Source organism: Ursus arctos, unplaced genomic scaffold (assembly GCF_023065955.2).
Source record: "Ursus arctos isolate Adak ecotype North America unplaced genomic scaffold, UrsArc2.0 scaffold_16, whole genome shotgun sequence".
Classification (NCBI taxonomy): domain Eukaryota; kingdom Metazoa; phylum Chordata; class Mammalia; order Carnivora; family Ursidae; genus Ursus; species Ursus arctos.
Genome location: NW_026622830.1, coordinates 29,210,035 through 29,228,940, shown reverse-complemented (window position 1 = coordinate 29,228,940; position 18,906 = coordinate 29,210,035). Strand labels below are relative to the sequence as shown.

General features: G+C 51.8%; 2 protein-coding genes and 1 long non-coding RNA gene across 4 annotated transcripts; 2 read left to right on the top strand and 1 right to left on the bottom strand.

Moving 5' to 3' along the window:
* Window positions 1-2,429: 2,429 nt before the first annotated feature.
* Window positions 2,430-6,947, bottom strand: LOC130543783 (uncharacterized). Its single transcript, XR_008959391.1, has 2 exons — window positions 6,721-6,947; window positions 2,430-4,745 (listed from the first exon to the last, which is right to left on the bottom strand). It is a non-coding gene; the product is annotated as an uncharacterized LOC130543783 (long non-coding RNA).
* A 235-nt stretch (window positions 6,948-7,182) lies between these two features.
* Window positions 7,183-10,011, top strand: CENPB (centromere protein B). Its single transcript, XM_026503105.4, has one exon. The coding sequence runs from the start codon at window positions 7,363-7,365 to the stop codon at window positions 9,181-9,183; it is 1,821 nt and encodes a 606-aa protein (XP_026358890.1). The 5' UTR covers window positions 7,183-7,362; the 3' UTR covers window positions 9,184-10,011.
* A 1,677-nt stretch (window positions 10,012-11,688) lies between these two features.
* Window positions 11,689-17,100, top strand: SPEF1 (sperm flagellar 1). Of its 2 annotated transcripts, XM_026503120.4 has the most exons (7): window positions 11,689-12,595; window positions 13,373-13,484; window positions 13,798-13,954; window positions 14,149-14,188; window positions 14,323-14,383; window positions 14,578-14,701; window positions 14,817-17,100. In XM_026503120.4, exons 1-7 carry the CDS (start codon window positions 12,487-12,489, stop codon window positions 14,922-14,924), a joined length of 711 nt encoding a protein of 236 aa, XP_026358905.2. In that variant the 5' UTR covers window positions 11,689-12,486; the 3' UTR covers window positions 14,925-17,100. The 2 variants fall into 2 exon arrangements, with proteins under 2 accessions (XP_026358905.2, XP_057168624.1); XM_057312641.1 differs by having other exon boundaries at window positions 12,515-13,954.
* Window positions 17,101-18,906: the final 1,806 nt, after the last annotated feature.

Below are 18,906 nucleotides of genomic sequence, written 5' to 3'. Positions count from 1 at the left end.
TTGCCAAGCCGAGCCTCCCCCCACCCCGCACAGGAGGTAGACCGGAGGTGGGGGCCTCCGTATAACTCATGTGACCGCAAGGGGTCCAATTTTCTCCAGCAGCCTCAGAGAAGGCTCTCGTGCTTACCTAGCCATAGGTTCTGGCGATTGCGGCCAAAGAAGTGTCTTCGACCTCAGAACCAAGTTATGGAAATATCTCATGACAACTGACGTTTTGGCTAAAGTGATGTCAGTGGCATCACATTGATTAATTGGTGTTTCTTCGACGACCAGGGAAACTGAATCTGTCACTAGTTTAAACTGAGCATCTTCTAACTGATCACTTCCCAGCAAACTTGTTTTCCTGGAATGAGCCCTGGAAGGCTGCACCCAAAAGTGAATGGGCAGTAAGTGCTTTTGCATCTCATCTCCCCAGGGAAGAGGGGGCCTCTGGCTGGGTGGAGCAGAGCTCAGGAGAGCAGGGGCCCAGGCTCTGCTTCCCTTCCCTGCAGCCTCATCCCTCCAGCCAAGGTGCAGTGGGTGGGAGTGGCAGAAGGGAGGGCCTGGAGGTGGTCGGTTGGGTGGGCTAGGGGACTCGTGGAAGACCCTAGTTCTATCTGAGAGGTAGGAGGGTGCAGATCATGACTTCTTCTTCTCCCAACATTTTGTTCAGTTTCTGTGATGTGTCAGGCGCTATGCTTCATGCTGGACAGGGCTGAGGTTTCAGGTTCACCCACCCTGGATCAAGCATCCAGTTCCCAACCTCCAGCCACTACTCACAGCCCAGGATGTGACTGTCCTGGGGAGGGGGATGGGTGAGGGTGTGGGTGAGAGGAGGGGGGTGGATGAGGGAGGAGACAGTCCCACCTCCAAGACCAGAAATAAAACTGAGGGGTTACATTTTCAAAATCAACCCAGCAGGGATTACCTTCATCCAACACACACACACGCACGCACACGCACACACGCGCGCACACACACACACGCTCGCGCACACACACGCGCGCGCGCGCATGCACACACGACACACGCACGGCACACACGCACGCGCACACACGCACGCACACACGCATTTCTACAGGGTGTGGGGAAAGGGGGTGTGTGCGTGGCCAACAAAAGGTGGGGGAGTATTATACTCTTGAATCCTTTCCAATTCCACACTCAGAGGTCACCTCTGGGGCAGTGAGGAAAGGCCAGGACCACAGAGGGGTCATTCCAGAGCATCCCACACATCAGCTGTGTGTCTTCCCGCATCTCCTTTTGCCAATTAGATCACAGATTATGCGCTCAGTTAAAAAAAAAGCAAGTCAACAAAAATAAGGTAAAATAAATATTTGCAGTCATATCGTAAGAGGAATTACTCCTCCCATCCAGCCAGGTCCTGGTTACAATGATGATTCTGGGCTGTAGAAAGCTCCACTCCCCATGAAAGGAATACCCTGGCTCTGGACTATACACATCAAGCTCTGGGCTTGCTTAAGGGGGTTGGGTGTAACCCCAGTGCCTTGGCAGAAAAGAAGGGGAAATTATCACATGTTTGCAAAATCCTTCTGCTTCTCCAACCCTGTTCCCACACAGCATCTTCTTTGTGGGACTCAATTTTCTAGGACTTTTTCTGTCACTGCTTGTGACATGTTAAATGGTTTTTACTTTTATTTTTTATTTTTTTAAAGATTTTATTTATTTATTTGTTTATTTATTTATTTATTTGATAGAGAGAAACAGTGAGAGAGGGAACACAAGCAAGGGGAGTGGGAGAGGGAGAAGCAGGCTTCCCACCAAGCAAGGAGCTGATGCGGGGCTCGATCCCAGGACCCCAGGATCATGACCTGAGCCGAAGGCAGACGCTTAATGGCTGAGCCACCCAGGCGCCCCTAAATGGTTTTTAAAAATTGGTACATGGTACCAAAAATTCAAAGAAAGGAGAAAATTCAAATGGTGCGAAACAGCAGTGAAAAGTCAGTCTCCCACCCTACACAAACCTTCAGGACACCTGCCTGGAGGCAGCCACCAATATGAGTGTGTTGCATATTCTGGACATAGTGTGTGACAGTCCTAGACAATCGAAACATAACGGGGAGGCACCGATATGAGTCACATACATAATTTAAGGAGAAGGAAGGGAAGAATGAAGGGGAGGTGAAGAGAAGGGGGAATGAACCACGAAAGACTATGGACTCTGGGAAACAAACTGAGGGCTTCAGAGGGGAGGGGGGTGGGGGACTGGGATAGGCCGGTGATGGGTATTAAGGAGGGCACATATTGCATAGAGCACTGGGTGTTATACGCAAACAATGATTCACGGAACACTACATCAAAAACTAAGGATGTACTGTATGGTGACTAACGTAACATAATAAAAACTTATTATAAAAAAAGGAATATGGAAAAAATAAAAATAAAATAAAATTGCCTAGTAGCCACATTAAAAATGTAAAGAGAAACAGCCGAAATTTTAATATTTTATTTAACCTCATATATTCAAAATATTATCGTTTCAACATACTATCAAAAATTATTAAATAGATATTTTAGATACTTTTTTTTGGTACCAAGTCTCAAAGTCCAATGTGCATTTGACGCTCACAGCACATGTCAGCTTGGACCTGTCACATTTCTGAACATTTAGGTTATTAGCTTTCACACTGATGAAGCAGGTATACACAGAATTAATTCCGAAAAGGAAACTATTGGGGGGAACCTGGGTAGCTCAGTTGGTTAAACACTGACTCTTGATCTCGGCTCAGCTCTTGATCTCAGGGTTGTGAGTTCAAGCCCCACACTGGGCTCCATGCCCAGCGTGGAGCCTACTTAAAAAGAAAAAATAATAAAAGGGAACTATTGGAAGGTATGGCTCTATTTATTGAAATCTTTTCCCTTTCCTGAATTTCATTTCCTCAAGCTGACTGAGCTGTTGAAGAACAGGGACCAAGTCACTTGCCTCTCCTCCCATCTACCAGTACCTTGTATAGACCCAAGTCCAAGGTTGGCCTCTGATCCAATATCCCACTTCTAGGGATTTCTCTCTCTCTCTCTTTTTTAATATTTTATTTATTTGACAGAGAGAGAGAGTGAGAGAGAGAGAGCTTGCAAGTGGGGGAAGGGGCAGAAGGAGAGCGAGAGGCGGACAACCCCCCCTGCTGAGCAGGGAGCCCACGGAGGACACCTGGCTCAATCCTAGGACCCTGGGATCATGACCTGAGCCAAAGGCAGATGCTTAACTGACTGAGCCACCCAGGCACCTCTAGGGATTTCTCTTAAAAAGATGATAAAAGTACACACAGATGTATGTTCCTTGAGTCACCGTTAATAGCAATGAAACACAGAGAGCAAGCTGGGTGTTCTTATAGGGGAGCAGCTAATGAGGTGACTCCTCTATAGTTTGTAATACCTGCAACTTTTAAAGAGAACAGGCATGGGGGCAGGCAGGGATGCTTGGCACCTGGCAGGGGTGCCAGGTAATTAGTAATTGTTGATATCTGAGTGATTATATATTGGGCTTTTGGAAAATGGTCTTTTGAAGAAGGGGTTCCTAGAGTAAAATAAGTTTGAAACTCACTGATGGAAATAATCATTGACATGAAAAGATGATCACAATATGGGCTACAAAATATCATGCCAAGTGTGGTCCCATTAAAAACAATATGCGCAGAAAAGTATCCCACAAGGATATTCTCTAAGTAGTGGAATTAAATGTTTCTATCCTCAAAATTTTTGGTATTTTGGGGCGCTGGGGTGGCTCAGGTGGTTGGGCATCTGCCTTCAGCTCAGATCATGATCTCCAGGTCCTGGAATCGAGCCCCATGTCAGGCTCCCGGCTCAGCTGGGAGTCTGCTTCTCCCTTTCCCTCTGCCTCTCTCCGTACTTGTGCTCTCTCTTTCAAATGAATAAATAAAATCTTTTACAAAATTTTTTGTTATTTTAAAATATTTTTCAAAGAACAGGTATAATTTTTAAGTTAATTAAAAGACCATGACCTCAATCTGGCAGTTCCTCAAACAATTAAAGAGAGTTACCGTATGACCCAGCAATTCCACTCCCTAGGTATATACCCAAGAAAAATGAAAACATATGTCCACATGAAAACTTGCAAACAGTATTTATAGCAGCATTATTCCTAATTGCCAAAATGCAGAAATAATCCAAATGTCCATCAAATGACAAATGGTTAAAAATGTCATATATCTATACAATAGAACATTAGTCAGCTGTAAGAAAAGCATGAAGTACCAATAAAGGCTTCATCATGCATAAGTGTTGAAAATATGATGCTAAGTGAAAGAAGCCAGTCATAAAAGACACATATTATATGATTTCATTCATATGAAGTGTCCCAAGCAGGGAAATCTATAGACAAAAAGTAGATCAGTGGTTGCTTAGGGCTGAGGAAGGGGCAGGGAGTGGATAGAGAGATAGTAGCTAACGGGTATGGGATTTCTTTCTAATGTGATAAAAACGTTCTAAAATTTACTGTAGTGATAATTCATGTGTTTATGAATTGTATACGCTAAATGGGTAAATTGATATGTGAAATATATCTCAATAAAGCTGTTAAAAATGAAGGCGTGAATACAATTATGGAGGACTGGGGGAGAGATGAGGTATTTCTCTTGCGACTCTTGGCTCTAGGAACTCTGGAGATGTCCTCAAATGGCTGGACAACCTCTTTCCTGCTAACTGTATCCACCTCCATCAACAAGCTCACATTGTCTTCAACTTCCGGGCCCATCCTTGGTGCCATATGAAAGATACTGGTATGGCCATTTCTAGAACAAAAAGAAGCCACACAACATGTGTTGATTACACGGCCATTTCTAGACATCTGGTTTACCCACTCCCTGTAGCAGGGCATAGGACCCATTTCCACTCCCTCTAAATTGAGCAATTCCCATGCGAATCCATCTGGAACCCTGGGATCCCCCCCCACTTCCATCTGTAAGCCCTATCTTTCCAATTCCCTACTTTAGGCAAGTCCAAAGTCCACCTTCTCTTCTCTTGGCCCAGCCTGTCCAAAGTTGCCCACTATACATAGTACCCATTCCACTTACCTAATCATTACTTTTCATGGCCCTCAGCAAGCTTTCCATTCTCCTTTTCATTTTAAAGGGACTGTTGTACTTGCTTATTAAAAAAACTTGGAAAATTCAGTGAAGTAGAGAAAAACCCACCCACACAACATTCACCCAACATACATTGATTATAAGCCGGGATGGGTGAAGAGGCAGGAGGGACATATGTGCACATGGATGAAATCACCAAAATGTTGACATGGTTTCCTGAAAATGTGTAGTAGGGAGTCTCAGACAGGTAGCCCTATACTCACTTTTGCACAGGGACCATATACCCATTATGGACCAAGAACTGATCGGGCTCCTGTAGTGAAAAGTCTCCCACGTTTTCTCCTGGACCTTGTGGTTAGAAGAATATTTTTTTAATGTCTCAGGAGTGGGAAAGGCCTAAGTAAGACACAAAACCCAGAAACAGTAAAGGGAAAAAACGGACAGACCCGTCTACTTAAAGATTACAAACTGGAGCACCTGGGTGGCTCAGTCAGCTAAGTGTCTGCCTTTGGCTCAGGTCATGATCCCGGGGTCCTGAGCTCCTGGGGTCGTGTTGTGTTGGTTTCCCTGCTCAGAAAGGAGTCTGCTTCTCCCTCTGCTTCTGCCCCTCCCTCCGCTCGTGCTCTCTCTCCCTCAAATAAATAAATGAAATCTCTAAAACAAAATAGAGGTTACGAACTTCTCATATCTAAGACTCCCTAGGGTGAATTAAAGGACAAGGCTGGCAGAACATATTCGCGATATATTAACAACGACTTTGTGTTCAGAGCCTAGTAAGAGCTCCTGTAAGTCCGCAAAAAGACAAATACGAGAGAAAAATGGGTAAAGAGTATGACTAGAAAATTCACAGGATTCAAACGGCCGATACATATACGAAAAGAAAAATACACACTAACACAGCAGTGAGTTACCCTTTCTTCCCTTAGCCTCCAGAAACACCATGCAGGCTTGGTGTTCCTCCTTCAGCTGTTTTTCATGAATTTCTTGTTAGTCCTTTTTCGCACCCTTAACCTTGGAGAGCCCAGGGCCCTGTCCTTGGTCCTCTTTTCTTCTTTGTACACACCCACTCTCTTGAAGCCTTATCCAGCCCCAGGTCCTCAGCCCATCCCCCTGGGTCACAGCCTTCCTCTTTACCTCCACCTCACCTGACTCGAAGAGATTTTTTAAAAACACCGCAATGCATTTATTGTTTTAAGAGTATGTCATTTTTATGTGTACGGTGGAGGAAGAGGTTTCAGGGATTCATGTGTATGTATGCTTATATACTTAAATACATGACATTATTTCTGTAGGTGAAACATAAACATTGATGCCTGTATGCATGGAAAAGCCCAGAAAGTGACACACAGAGATGTTATCAGTGTTTATCTACGGATTGTGGGATTACTAACAAATAGATTTAAAAGTGTAATGTTGCTTATAAAAATGATCTAAATGTGTAACAATAGGCTACATAGATTAGTGTTCATCCATAACCGGAACAATATACAACCATAAAAAAGCATGTTGGCAATATTTTATCGATGTGACAAAATTCTCATCACTCGATGCCAGGTAAAACAGCAGGAGATGCCAGGTATAAAGTCTATACATCGGATGCCAGTTTGATGCAATACATTTTTAAAAAGAAAACTGCTTGAGCCTACAGAAAAGACTGGAAGGAAACGTATCAAAATGTTACCTGCGCATCTCTCCAGGTGTTGGGATGAAAGGTGATTTTTAGTCCTGTATTTTTCAGTTTCCTCGAAAAGCGTGCGCTATTTTTGCTGTAACCAAACAAAAACCACGAAACACAGTTGTTATTCCTCATACGCAGCAAATCGCTGCCCAACGGGCGCGGACGCCGGGCACCGCGCCCCTGCCCGCAGGTCACCGGACGCCCAAGCGCCGGCGGGTCCAGCAGGCCGCAGCGCCCTCCCGCGGTGGGTCCGGGGCAGCGGGGAGGAGGGAGTGGGCGCGGAGGGCGGGGAGGCGGCGCCGGGCGTCCCCGCGCTTCCCGCGAGATCCCGCTCCGCCCGCTCCGCCCCGCTCGCCGCGCTCCCTGCTCCCCGCGCCGCGGCACTTCCTGCCTTCCGCGCCCGCGCCGCCCGCCCTCGCCCGCGCCCGCCGCCTGCCGTCCGCCGCCCGGCGCCGCGCCCGCCGGCGCCCCCGAAGGTGCCCCCCGGCCCGGCCGGGTCGCCGCCCCGCCCGCCGCCCCGCGAGCCGCTTTGTTTCGGGCGGGGCGTGCGGGAGAGGCCGCCAGGTGCCCCCCGCCGCGGGCCCGGGCCCCCCGCCCCGGGGCGGCGGCGGTGGCGCCGGGCCCCGGGGCGGGGGGCGCGCCGGGATGGGCCCCAAGCGGCGGCAGCTGACGTTCCGGGAGAAGTCGCGGATCATCCAGGAGGTGGAGGAGAACCCGGACCTGCGCAAGGGCGAGATCGCGCGGCGCTTCAACATCCCGCCATCCACGCTGAGCACCATCCTGAAGAACAAGCGCGCCATCCTGGCGTCGGAGCGCAAGTACGGTGTGGCCTCCACCTGCCGCAAGACCAACAAGCTGTCCCCCTACGACAAGCTCGAGGGGCTGCTCATCGCCTGGTTCCAGCAGATCCGCGCCGCTGGCCTACCCGTCAAGGGCATCATCCTCAAGGAGAAGGCGCTGCGTATAGCCGAGGAGCTGGGCATGGACGACTTCACCGCCTCCAACGGTTGGCTGGACCGCTTCCGCCGGCGCCACGGTGTGGTGTCCTGCAGCGGTGTGGCCCGCGCCCGGTCGCGCAGTGCTGCCCCCCGGCCCCCAGTGGCTCCCGCCAGCCCGCCTGCGGTGCCCTCGGAGGGCAGCGGCGGGGGTTCGACGGGCTGGCGTGCCCTGGAGGAGCAGCCGCCGTCGGTGGCCGAGGGCTACGCCTCCCAAGACGTGTTCAGCGCCATTGAGACCAGTCTATGGTACGACTTCCTGCCCGACCAGGCTGCGGGGCTCTGCGGCAGCGATGGACGGGCACGCAGGGCCACCCAGCGCCTGAGTGTCCTGCTGTGCGCCAACGCGGACGGCAGCGAGAAGCTGCCCCCGCTCGTGGCCGGCAAGTCGGCCAAGCCCCGTGCAGGCCAAGCCGGCCTGCCCTGCGACTACACCGCCAACTCTAAGGGTGGTGTCACCACCCAGGCCCTGGCCAAGTACCTGAAGGCCCTGGACACTCGCATGGCTGCAGAGTCTCGCCGAGTCCTGCTGCTGGCGGGCCGCCTGGCTGCCCAGTCCCTGGATACCTCGGGCCTGCGGCATGTGCAGCTGGCCTTCTTCCCGCCCGGCACTGTGCAGCCGCTGGAGCGGGGAGTGGTCCAACAGGTGAAGGGCCACTACCGCCAGGCTATGCTACTCAAGGCCATGGCCGCGCTAGAGGGCCAGGATCGCGCTGGCCTGCAGCTAGGTTTGATGGAGGCCCTGCACTTTGTGGCTGCCGCTTGGCAGGCAGTGGAGCCTTCGGACATAGCTGCCTGCTTCCGCGACGCGGGCTTCGGGGGTGGCCCAAATGCCACCATCACCACTGCCCTCAAGAGTGAGGGGGAGGAAGAGGAGGAGGAGGAAGAGGAGGAAGAAGAAGAGGAGGAGGAGGAGGAGGAGGGTGAAGGGGAGGAGGAGGAGGAGGAGGAAGAAGGCGAGGAGGAGGAAGGGGGGGAAGGCGAGGAGTTGGGGGAGGAAGAGGAGGTGGAAGAGGAGGGTGATGTTGATGACAGTGATGAAGAGGAGGAGGAAGAGGAGGAAGAGAGCTCCTCTGAGGGGTTGGAGGCTGAGGACTGGGCCCAGGGGGTAGTGGAAGCCGGTGGCAGCTTCGGGGGCTACAGTGCCCAGGAGGAGGCCCAGTGCCCTACCCTCCATTTCCTGGAGGGTGAAGAGGACTCTGAGTCTGACAGTGAGGAAGAGGAGGAAGATGAGGATGATGAGGAGGATGAAGATGATGAAGATGAGGAGGAGGATGGTGATGAGGTGCCTGTGCCCAGCTTTGGGGAGGCCATGGCTTATTTTGCTATGGTCAAGAGGTACCTGACTTCCTTCCCCATTGACGACCGAGTGCAGAGCCACATCCTTCACTTGGAACACGATCTGGTCCACGTGACCAGGAAGAACCACGCCAGGCAGGCGGGAGTTCGGGGTCTGGGACATCAAAGCTGAGCCTCTGGGCCTAGTCATGCCCGACCCGGATGTGGCAGCACCAGCCCAGGGCAGTGGACTCTCCCAGCAGCCGCTGTGGATGGAGCCAGAATGGGGAGCTCCAGATCCTTTAGTGATGTTCTCGGGTCCTGTGACAGGCCCAGCCATCTCGGTAGGGCCCGGGGCTGGGGTCAACCTCACTGCCTGCTTATTGCCTCTTTCTCAGAGTCCTCTTTCCTCCCCATTTGCCCCTGGGCTTGGGGGACCAGGTGGGGAGGGTGGGGAGCTGTCCGGTGCTACCACACCGTGCCATCAGTGGACTAGGCTACAGGAGCAGCCGGGGATGGGCCCTGGAAGCTCCCGGCCGGAGAGTGCCTCTCCCCTCTGCCGTCCACACCAGGTCTTTGGTGGGGGGGACCCCAAAGCCATTCTGGGAAGGGCTCCAGAGGAAGGTCCAGCCTAGGCCCCCACAAGGCTGGCAGCCCCCTACCCCTGCCCCTGGGCCGCCTTGAGAAGCACAGTCTAACTCACTGCAGGCTCCTGAGCCTGCCTCTGCCTGCTTCCCCATCTTCCCAATCCCTTTCTCTGGCCCAGTCCAGGTTACTTTGGCCCTTGGTTTTCTTTCCAGATTGGAGGTTCCCAAGAGGCCCTCGGGGGGAGTGATAATGGGCACTTCCCTTGTGGGTAGCTGCAGGCCCCATGCCTCTCTTCCGTCTCTGGCAGGGCCCTATCCTGGGCAGGGGGCCTGGGGCTGGGCCCATAGTCCAGCCATCCAGCCGCTCCTTTCCCAGTCTGAATTCAATAAATCCGTCCACCCCCTTTTGTGGGGGTGAACGTTTTAACAGCCAAGGGTGCATCCTTCATGGTCTGGGCTTGCGTCTGTCTTGGGAACACGTCCTCTCCTGGTTCCCTTTGGTCCTTGTTCTGGTGGGACATGGAACCAAGTGTGGAGAGGGTAGCCACAGCTTAGGGCCTGACTGTAGTGAGGGGCCACCTTCAGATCTAAATATTATCTAGGCTTGGGGAGGAAGGGGTCTTCAATGTACCTGCTTGGGTTTGAGGAAAGCCGGGCCTTGCACTGCTTTGGGGTTAGAAAGAAGCTTGGGGTCAGTTGGCTAGGAGAGGAGGGAGGGAGTCAACTATCCCTGTTGGACCAAATTAAACTGGGAACGAGGCCCATCAAGCCCTTTAAAGAAGGTCCTTGTAGGAGTGGGGCCAGAGGACAGAGCAAGAGGGGTGCTGGGGCAACTTCTGTGGTCCAGGTTAGAGTTTGGAGGGACATACAGGGCATCCCTTGGTTTACCTTTGATGCCTTAAGAGGAAGCCTTTAGACCTTTCAGTGATTGGCATCTCCAAACCTGGTGGCTATTGTGGGGGCAGTGACAGGAGGAAGATAAAATTCTTGGGACAGATTGCACCCCCAAGAGGCTGGGGGCACCGCAGTCCGAAGGTGAAGACTGTTGTCTCTGCTGGTCCTACCCCTTTTCTCTTTTCACGGCCCAATCCCTCCCTCATTGAGGCCCTTAGGCCCCAGCGGTTCCAGCCAGGGGAGGGCCTGGGCTTGAGGAGGCTGGGCAGCCCTGGGCCCCAAACCGGTTTTCCCACCTCCACTGGGGCTGGCACATCTCAGCTGTGGTTCCATCCCCACCACTTCCTTTCAGTTCTTCCTCTCTCCACCCTGGAATGTTAAGGAGGGGGGTATATCTAGGTCATCTTTTGTCCCTTGCCTGCCCTGGGTGTGGTCTCTTCTAGAAAGGCAAGGCCACCATGCATGACTTTAAAACAAGAAGGTAAGAGTGACAATTCCACACTTGGCCTTCCACACTCCTGGCGCTCAGATTTCCCCTGTAGGCCTTGAAAACAACCTAAGTGACAGCAAAAAGTAGTTGGGATTCCCCTTACCATCATCCCCCACCCTCTTCTGAGCTGTGGAGGAGGAAACCAGAAAGTCTTAAGGAAGCCCCGCTCCCTGGCCTGCTCTGGAGTTGGGGGGGGGGGGGCGGGGAGCAGTAGCCTTCTCCCTGTTCAACCCAGCCCCTCACCTCAAATACCAACAAGGCAAATCATTTCCATTTGTCTCCTCTTCTGCTGGAACTGAGGTCATCTCATTAATGATAGCACCAACTGATGTTAACAGGGCCCTTGCTATGTGCCAAGTGTTGTGCTAAGCACTTGAGATGCTCACAAATCCCCTATGAGGTAGGTAAAACCATGAGAAAACAGGGACAGAAAGGCTCAGTAATGTGCCCAAAGCCACATTGCTAGTCTTTGGTGGAAGCAAGCTTTCTTCTCTGGCTGACCCTAGAAGTGTCTCTTTACAGCTACTCTGTGTCCCTTCGCTAAGGACCCATATCCCTAATCCTTCTACAAGTAGTGCTCTTTTGAAATGGAACTGGCTATTGAAATCCATTTCTAACCCATGGAAGAATAGCTCTTTGGAGGGAGATGAGGAGTTGTGGAAGTGTCTACGGGAGCTCTTGCAGCTTTTACTCCCATACCTCCCCACCCCACCCCCGTCCCCCCCACCCGTCCCCATAGAAACAAACGCATATCTTCAGTAAATACCTTTCCCATTTTCCTCCCTATTACCCCATTGGGACAAATAGGTGACAGCCATTCCCACTTCACAAAGGAGGAAATAGGGTTAAGGAGTTAAATAACCCGCTGGAGGCACTGGCCTTGAGCCCTGGTATTCTCCCTGGGAATCTGGATGACATACTAAATGCCCTACCAGGACCCTGCTGGGAAGGGCAGTAGCGGTGATGGCCCTGATAGCACAGAGCTCTGAGGAGGGACCCAGCAAGGAGGCACTGTCACACAGCCTATCACACAATCCAGATGGGAAGCAGATGATTAACAGTGGATGCCCAGATAAAGCTGACAAACATTGGGATGCTGCTTTCACTTGGGACTGATCACTAAAGGATCCAGAAGGGGAATCCGAGCCCTGGGGAGGCTGGTGCAGGGATTCTGAGGGCCTGGTTGGCTTTGACAGGTTTCAGAGTGGGCCAGTGGCTGATCAGATGGCGCAGATGCTGGAAAGACAAGGCCACCTAATCGCCTCTTCAAAGCCGGGGCCTGAGAGTAAGTGGAAGGAGAAAACCACAACTCCCATAAATCCCTGCTCCTCCGCCCAGTGAAGGATAGTTGCCATGGTTTCAGAAAACAATATGGCTGCTCCCAGCTGGGAGGAGAGTCTCCCGATTAGAGAGGCAGAGGCAGGTCTGGTCGCCCTCAGTGGCGAGAGAAGAGGCGCCTGAGGGATCGTGAGATTGGGGCTGGACGCTGCACGGCTGGAACGGTCTGGCCTTGCCGAGGGTGCCAATGGCGGGCAGCGTGGACGAGGAGGCGCTGCACCAGCTGTACCTGTGGGTAGACAACATCCCTCTGTCTCGGCCCAAGCGAAATCTCTCCAGGGACTTCAGTGACGGAGGTGTGCATCTCAGTATGTGTGCGCTCCTGTGTGTGTCCCGTGTGTCCGTGTTTGTTGACACGTTCTTTGTGATTGTTAGGTGTCTGTGTGTCTAAGGCTGTCTCCTGAGATTTTAATAATAGAAGTATGTGTCTCTGTATGGTACATTGGTGCCTATGTGACTTATTGTGCTTATGTGTGTTGGTGACTATCTCTTGGAACTTCAGTGATGGAAATAAGTGTCTGTGTGTGTGTGTGTGCATCTCTGTGTGTTGTAGGTGTATGTGCTATATGTGAGCCTGTGTATGTATGGGCATGTGTGTGCCCTGTGTGTCTACACACTGTCCTATGTGCATATCTGTAGGGGCATCTTATCACATATGTCTGCTTGTGTGAATCCGTGACTCTTTCCTGGGACTTTGGTGTTGGAGTGTGTGTGTATTCATGTAAATGACTAGGGTGGGGCCCCAGGCTCCTGATGGGCTCTCTTGGAGACTCATTCTCTACAAGAGGACCAGAGAACTTAGTTTTCATATGCCTGACCTAATGGAGATGGGATGCCTCTCCTCTGGGGTATGCTGGAGGCTGATAACTGATTTCAGATCTTGCTTTCTTGGACCCCTTTCCCTCTCCTCCACCACCCCTCCCTCCCTCTCATCTGTCCCCTTTCCACATCACCTCTCTTCCTGGCCCCACCGCTCTGCAACCCTTGATTCTCCCATCCCATGCACATCTTCTCTCTACTCCTTTTCCCTTACTTCCCCCCCCCCCCCGCCATGTTTGCTCTCATTCCCTCAGTCCTGGTCGCAGAAGTCATCAAGTTTTACTTCCCAAAGATGGTGGAGATGCATAATTATGTCCCTGCCAACTCTCTCCAACAGAAGCTCAGCAACTGGGGTCACCTAAACAGGTAGTAGAATGCCTTGTGCACTGCCGGAATCTCCATCCCCAACCCCGGGATCCCGGGAAGGGCTGCCCCAGCGCCCCCCCCCCTATGGTCTCCAAAGCCCAGGCTGGGATTCTGTTGGTGACAGAGTAGGGAGGACAACGCAGACAGAATCCGGTAATAAAATCAAAGGACTCCTTTATCCTGGAGGAGACAAGGAAACGGGACACCCAAGAATCGGGCTCATCCCCCCAGGGTTGCACCACTTCCTTCTCCTCCACGCCCCTGATCTCACTCCCCGAGGACCTAGTCCATCAACCCTGGGCCTATCTCCCAGGAGGGTGCTGAACAAACTGAACTTCTCGGTACCCGAGGATGTGATGCGCAAGATCGCGCAGTGCGCGCCGGGCGTGGTGGAGTTGGTGCTCCTTCCGCTGAGGCAGCGCCTGGAGGAGCGGCAGAGGCTCAGGAAGCAGCGCTCGAGCTCCTTACAGGTGCCACCCCACTCGAGCTTTCTCCCACCGCTTTTCGGGAGCCTCCCAGGCAGCAGAAAGTCCCGCCTTGCCGATAGATGTGGGAGAGGGTGTCTGGCAAAGGGAGCCTGGCCTTGGGGAACACGGAGGAGACAGGGGGCTCCTTGGGCAGGAGCGAGCCCAATCTCACGGTAAACCCCCGGGGGTTCTTTCAGGAGCTGGCTCCCCAGGATGGCACTGGCTACATGGATGTGGGTAAAGTGGTCTTCACTCTCCTTCCCTCCCAGGAGCAGCTTTCCTTCTGTCCTACCTATGGGGGAGGGGAGGGAGGCAGAAGTCAGGAAAAGAGGACTCCAGCACCGCTAACTCCTCCACTTGCCTCCTCTCAGGTTTGTCCCAGAAGGCCCGAGGGGAAGGTGCCCCGGACCCCCAGGGAGGGGGGCAGCTCAGGTAAGGAAGCTGGGAGTTCCTATCTCACCAGGCCTGGTGATCCCCCAACACAGGGCTGGCAGGTAAGGGTGGGGGCAGGCTGTTCCTGGGTAGCAGGTTAGGGGGTGAGGGTTTGGGGGAGGGAAGGCTGGACACTGAAAGTTTGAGAGTGGGGCCCCAGGTTCGGGCCTCCGCTAAACTGCTTCCCACCCCAGGGGGGGGCGGCTGCCCGCGCCCAGGCCTCCAGAATATAGCCAGGCAGTGCAGGGCGACCCAAGCTTCGTCCTCCAGATAGCAGAAAAAGAGCAGGAGCTGTTGGCCTCGCAGGAGACTGTGCAGGTGAGGGTGACTGGGAAGGAGCGGGCGGTGGTGGGGCAATGGGTGCTTGGGGCCTACGGTGGTGGGGACAGAGGGCAGCAGGCAGCTGGCTTCACCTCCGTGCCTCATGGCCCAGGTCCTGCAGATGAAGGTGAGGCGCTTGGAGCACTTGCTTCAGCTCAAGAACGTGCGCATCGAGGACCTCTCCCGGCGGCTCCAGCAGGCAGAGCGTAAGCAGCGGTGAGCGGCGGCCCGGGCCACGCGGGGACGCCCCAGTACCCGCCAGAGCCCAGACACCGCGACGACGCACCCACCCACGCACCCACCGACCTACTGACTGACGAATGGGTGGGCGGAGCCAGCAGCTCCAATGAGCCTCCTGGGGGGCCAGCGCGCCCCTCCCTTGGGATGGGGGGCGAATATGGGGGGGAGGGGCAGTGAGGCAGGCGCTTTCAGAGCAGCGCCCCTGGACTGAGTCACCTCCTTCCACTCCATCCGGGTCAGGAGAATGGACCGCTTTCCAGAACCCAGAAGCCACGTGCAGAGACCTCGCATGCTCCCCAAAGCAGTGCCCAACACCAGGGGCTCCTCCTTGGGGCTCCCTGCTCTGGACCTTGGGGGGCGGTGCCCCGGCTCAGTTCACACCCCTAGAAACAGGTCCCAGCTCAGCTCTGAGGACAGCGGTGTCTCCATCCAGACTAGTTCTCTGTGCTCTGGGCTGTGGGGGGAGCTGTCCCAGGCAGCTGAGGGAGACCCTCACCTCTCCTGGGAGCTCACCTGGGACCCAACTCGAGGACGGAGAACACAGCAGCTGGAGAAGAAGGGGTGAGGAGCGGGTTCAGCCAGGAGTGGGGAAGACATGGGCTGTGTCTGTCCCAATCGTCCTTCCCTCCGGGGGAGGACCTCTGAGAATGCTTGGGAGATATGGGATCACACTGCTCCCATTAAAGAAGCTGTGCTATCTTTCCTGCGACTGCCTTCTCTCTCCCTCCCGATTTCTTGCCCCTCTTAATGCTGTGCTCCACCCCCCCCCTTTGAGTGAAAGAGCCCTGTAGGCCCAGAGTGGCTCTCACCGTGTGCACGTTGGCCCTGGGTGGCCACTGCCTGGTAGGTTGATGATACCACAGGGGTCAGATCTCGTGCACGGGAACAGCCTACCTTCTAAGTCTGGCCTTAGACTGACCCCCAAACCCACCCTCACAGTATCTTCCAACACTGTCCAAACCCAACTCCAAACCCAGTCTTCACATTCTTCCCAAATGTAACCACGCCCTCACCCTCAACCCTGTCCACGGACTGACCCCTAAATCTGTCCTCTGTATGGCTCCCAACCCTGCTCACAGACTGATCCCTAGTTCTATGCACTCAAGCCAAGCTTGACTCTCAAACCCGACCAACACCCTTGGCCATGATGTGACCCTAACTCTGATAATTTACTGACTACTAGTAACATTCTGAGACCCCACAATTCTAGTCCTACACATATACTCAGCATCTACCTAGGGGAAACTGAAGCTCTTGTGTCCTCCATTCTGTGACACCTGTACAGCAATGTTCATAGCGATGTTCTCTGTTAATAGAAGATAATTGAAAAGAACTTGTATTAGTGTCTATCACATGTAAGAAATTTCCACAAACTTAGTGGCTTCAAACAGCACATGTTTATTATCTCCTATTTTCTGTGGGTCGAGAGTCCAGTAATGGGTGAGCTGGGTGCTGTGCTTCACAGTTTCTCCTAAGGCTGCAATCAAAGTGTGGGCTAGAGCTGTGGTTTCCTCCGAAGTCTTGACTGGGGAAGGTTTCACTTGGTTGTTGACAGAGGTCAGTTCCCTGTGGGCTGTTGAACTGAGGGTTTCACTTTCTTGCTGGTTGTTGGCTGGTGCTGCCCTCCTTTCCTTCCCCTGTGGTCACATCCAGTAAGCATGCTAGCTTACTTCACCAAAGCCAGCAAAGGAGAGAGTTAACAGAATCTGCTGGCAAGATGGCAGTTACAGTCTTGTCTGATGTAATCACAGAAGCGACGTCCATCATGTGTGTTGTATCCTAGTTATTAGAAGTAAGTCATGAGGTCCAGTCCACATTCAAGGGGAGAGGTACACGTGGGTGTGAATACCGGGAGACAGGCATCATTGGGAGCCATTTTAGAACCCGTCTATCACAAGGGGGAAAAGCAATAAAAGGATAAAAGCTAGGGTAGTGGCTACCTCTGAGAGGAGCAGAGAGCAGAGATGCAAGAGGCACATGATTTATTTGTAATGTTTTAGTCCTTGGGCATGTGGTGGGTTTACAAGTGTTCACAGTGGGCTGTTTACGGACAAGCAGGAGAGAGTGTCATGAACTAAGGAGTATGTGCAGTCCAATTCTGTTCACCTGAGTTCCTCAAATAATAAATAAACATAAACATTGATGACTACTCCTGACCTTGGTCCGAGCCTCTTCCCTGCACTCAGCCTGGTCTTAGGTTAACACTGGCTTCAGCCTGATCTTCCACCTTCCCCAAATTAACCACCAGCCCTCACACATATTGACCCCAGCTCTAGCACTGTTATCTTGCTACTGTCTGCATTGTGTTTCTAGAGTTCTGCTCTGAATCCATCATCACGAACCACACCTGTAAACTCCTGTGTGTGGAGCTGGCAGGATTGGTTTGTAGAGGGGCTTGGGGACCAGGAGGTGGGGTAGGGCATGGTTCCCCCTGACAGGAGCACAGTGGGCCCAGAATACAGGTTTGGTGGCACGGGTCACCCTCTCAAGAGTCTGCTAGCTCCCTCCATGTCAGAGGCTGGGCCAAGTCCTGGAGGTTCCTCTTCCTTGAGTTTCTCCCCTGACCCCAGCTATTTCTAGTATCCAGATATGCCTGAATCTAAAATCATATTTGAAACCCTACAAATTAAATCCTCAAAACAATGGAGAATTTTATTGAACGTTTCTTGGGAATAAATATGAAAGTGGATTACATCACACATTATAATCCTATAACTCTTCTTGAAACATCTCTTATTCCCCAAACTTCTCCTCTGACAGCCATTGCCATATTTCTCCCCCTCTGATCTTCACACTCCTCTTGCCTTTCTGACCCATACTAAATCTGATTTCCTCTGGTTCATTCATTCATTCCTCAAATGTTTATTTAGTGCCTACTACGTACTAAACGCCAGGAACACAAAGATGAGTATAAAACATGATTTGTCTCCCCAAGCGTTCACAACCCTAGAAGAGGAGAAGGCATGCAAAGTGGTACTTAAAATTTTTCGTACTTAATGTTTTGAGTAGATAAAACATACATAATTAAAATAATATCCATAATATAAAAAGTAAAAAGTCTCCTTGGTGCCTGCACACCTCCAATAGGGTTAACCTTTATCTTTAGTTTTTGTGCATTCTGCCAGAACGTCTTTTTGTGAATACAAGCAAATATGCACCTTTATTGTTATTCTGCCCCCCCTTTTTTTACCACAAAGAGGAAGCATACTACCCACTCTGTCCTGTATCTTGATTTCCACTCAATATGATCTCTCATTTATATGTGTTGGTCAATGTTATATGCCAGCTTGACTGGGCCACAGGATGCCCAGATATTTGGTCAAACATTCTGCGAGGGGGTTTTCACATGAGATTAACATTTAAATTTAAAGGTAGGCTGAGTAAAGCAGATTGCTCTTCCTTCAATCAGTTGAAGGCCAGAATAGAATAAAAAGGATGTCTCTTCCCTGAGTAAGACAAAATTTCTTCTTCTTGGTGGTCTTTGAACTGGGCTTTTCCCCCTGCCTTTAGACTCTAACTGAAATATCAATTCAATTCTTCCTGTGTCTTGAGCCTGCCAGCCTTCAGATTTGACTCTCCTAGGTTCCAGCTTGCTGAGTCATTCTGTAGATCTTGCAACCTGGCAGCCTCTCTCATCACATGAGCTAATTACTTCTTATAAATCTCTATCTGCATCCCCTGCATCATCTGTCTCTATATCAGCTCCCTTTAGTTTCTCCAGAGAACCTCAACTAATACAAGATTTTACCATATCAATACATTGACAACTTCCTGTTTTTAAAGCCATATAAAATTCTATTGTCTGTACAAAATGTAATTAATCAGTCCTCTATTTGGACATTTAAGTTGTTTCTAACCTTCTGTTATTAATAACAGCAGGGTAACAATGAAGAACCTCATACATTCATAGTTCAGTATTCTTTTCAAGTATATCTGCATGATCAATGCCAGAACTGGGTTAG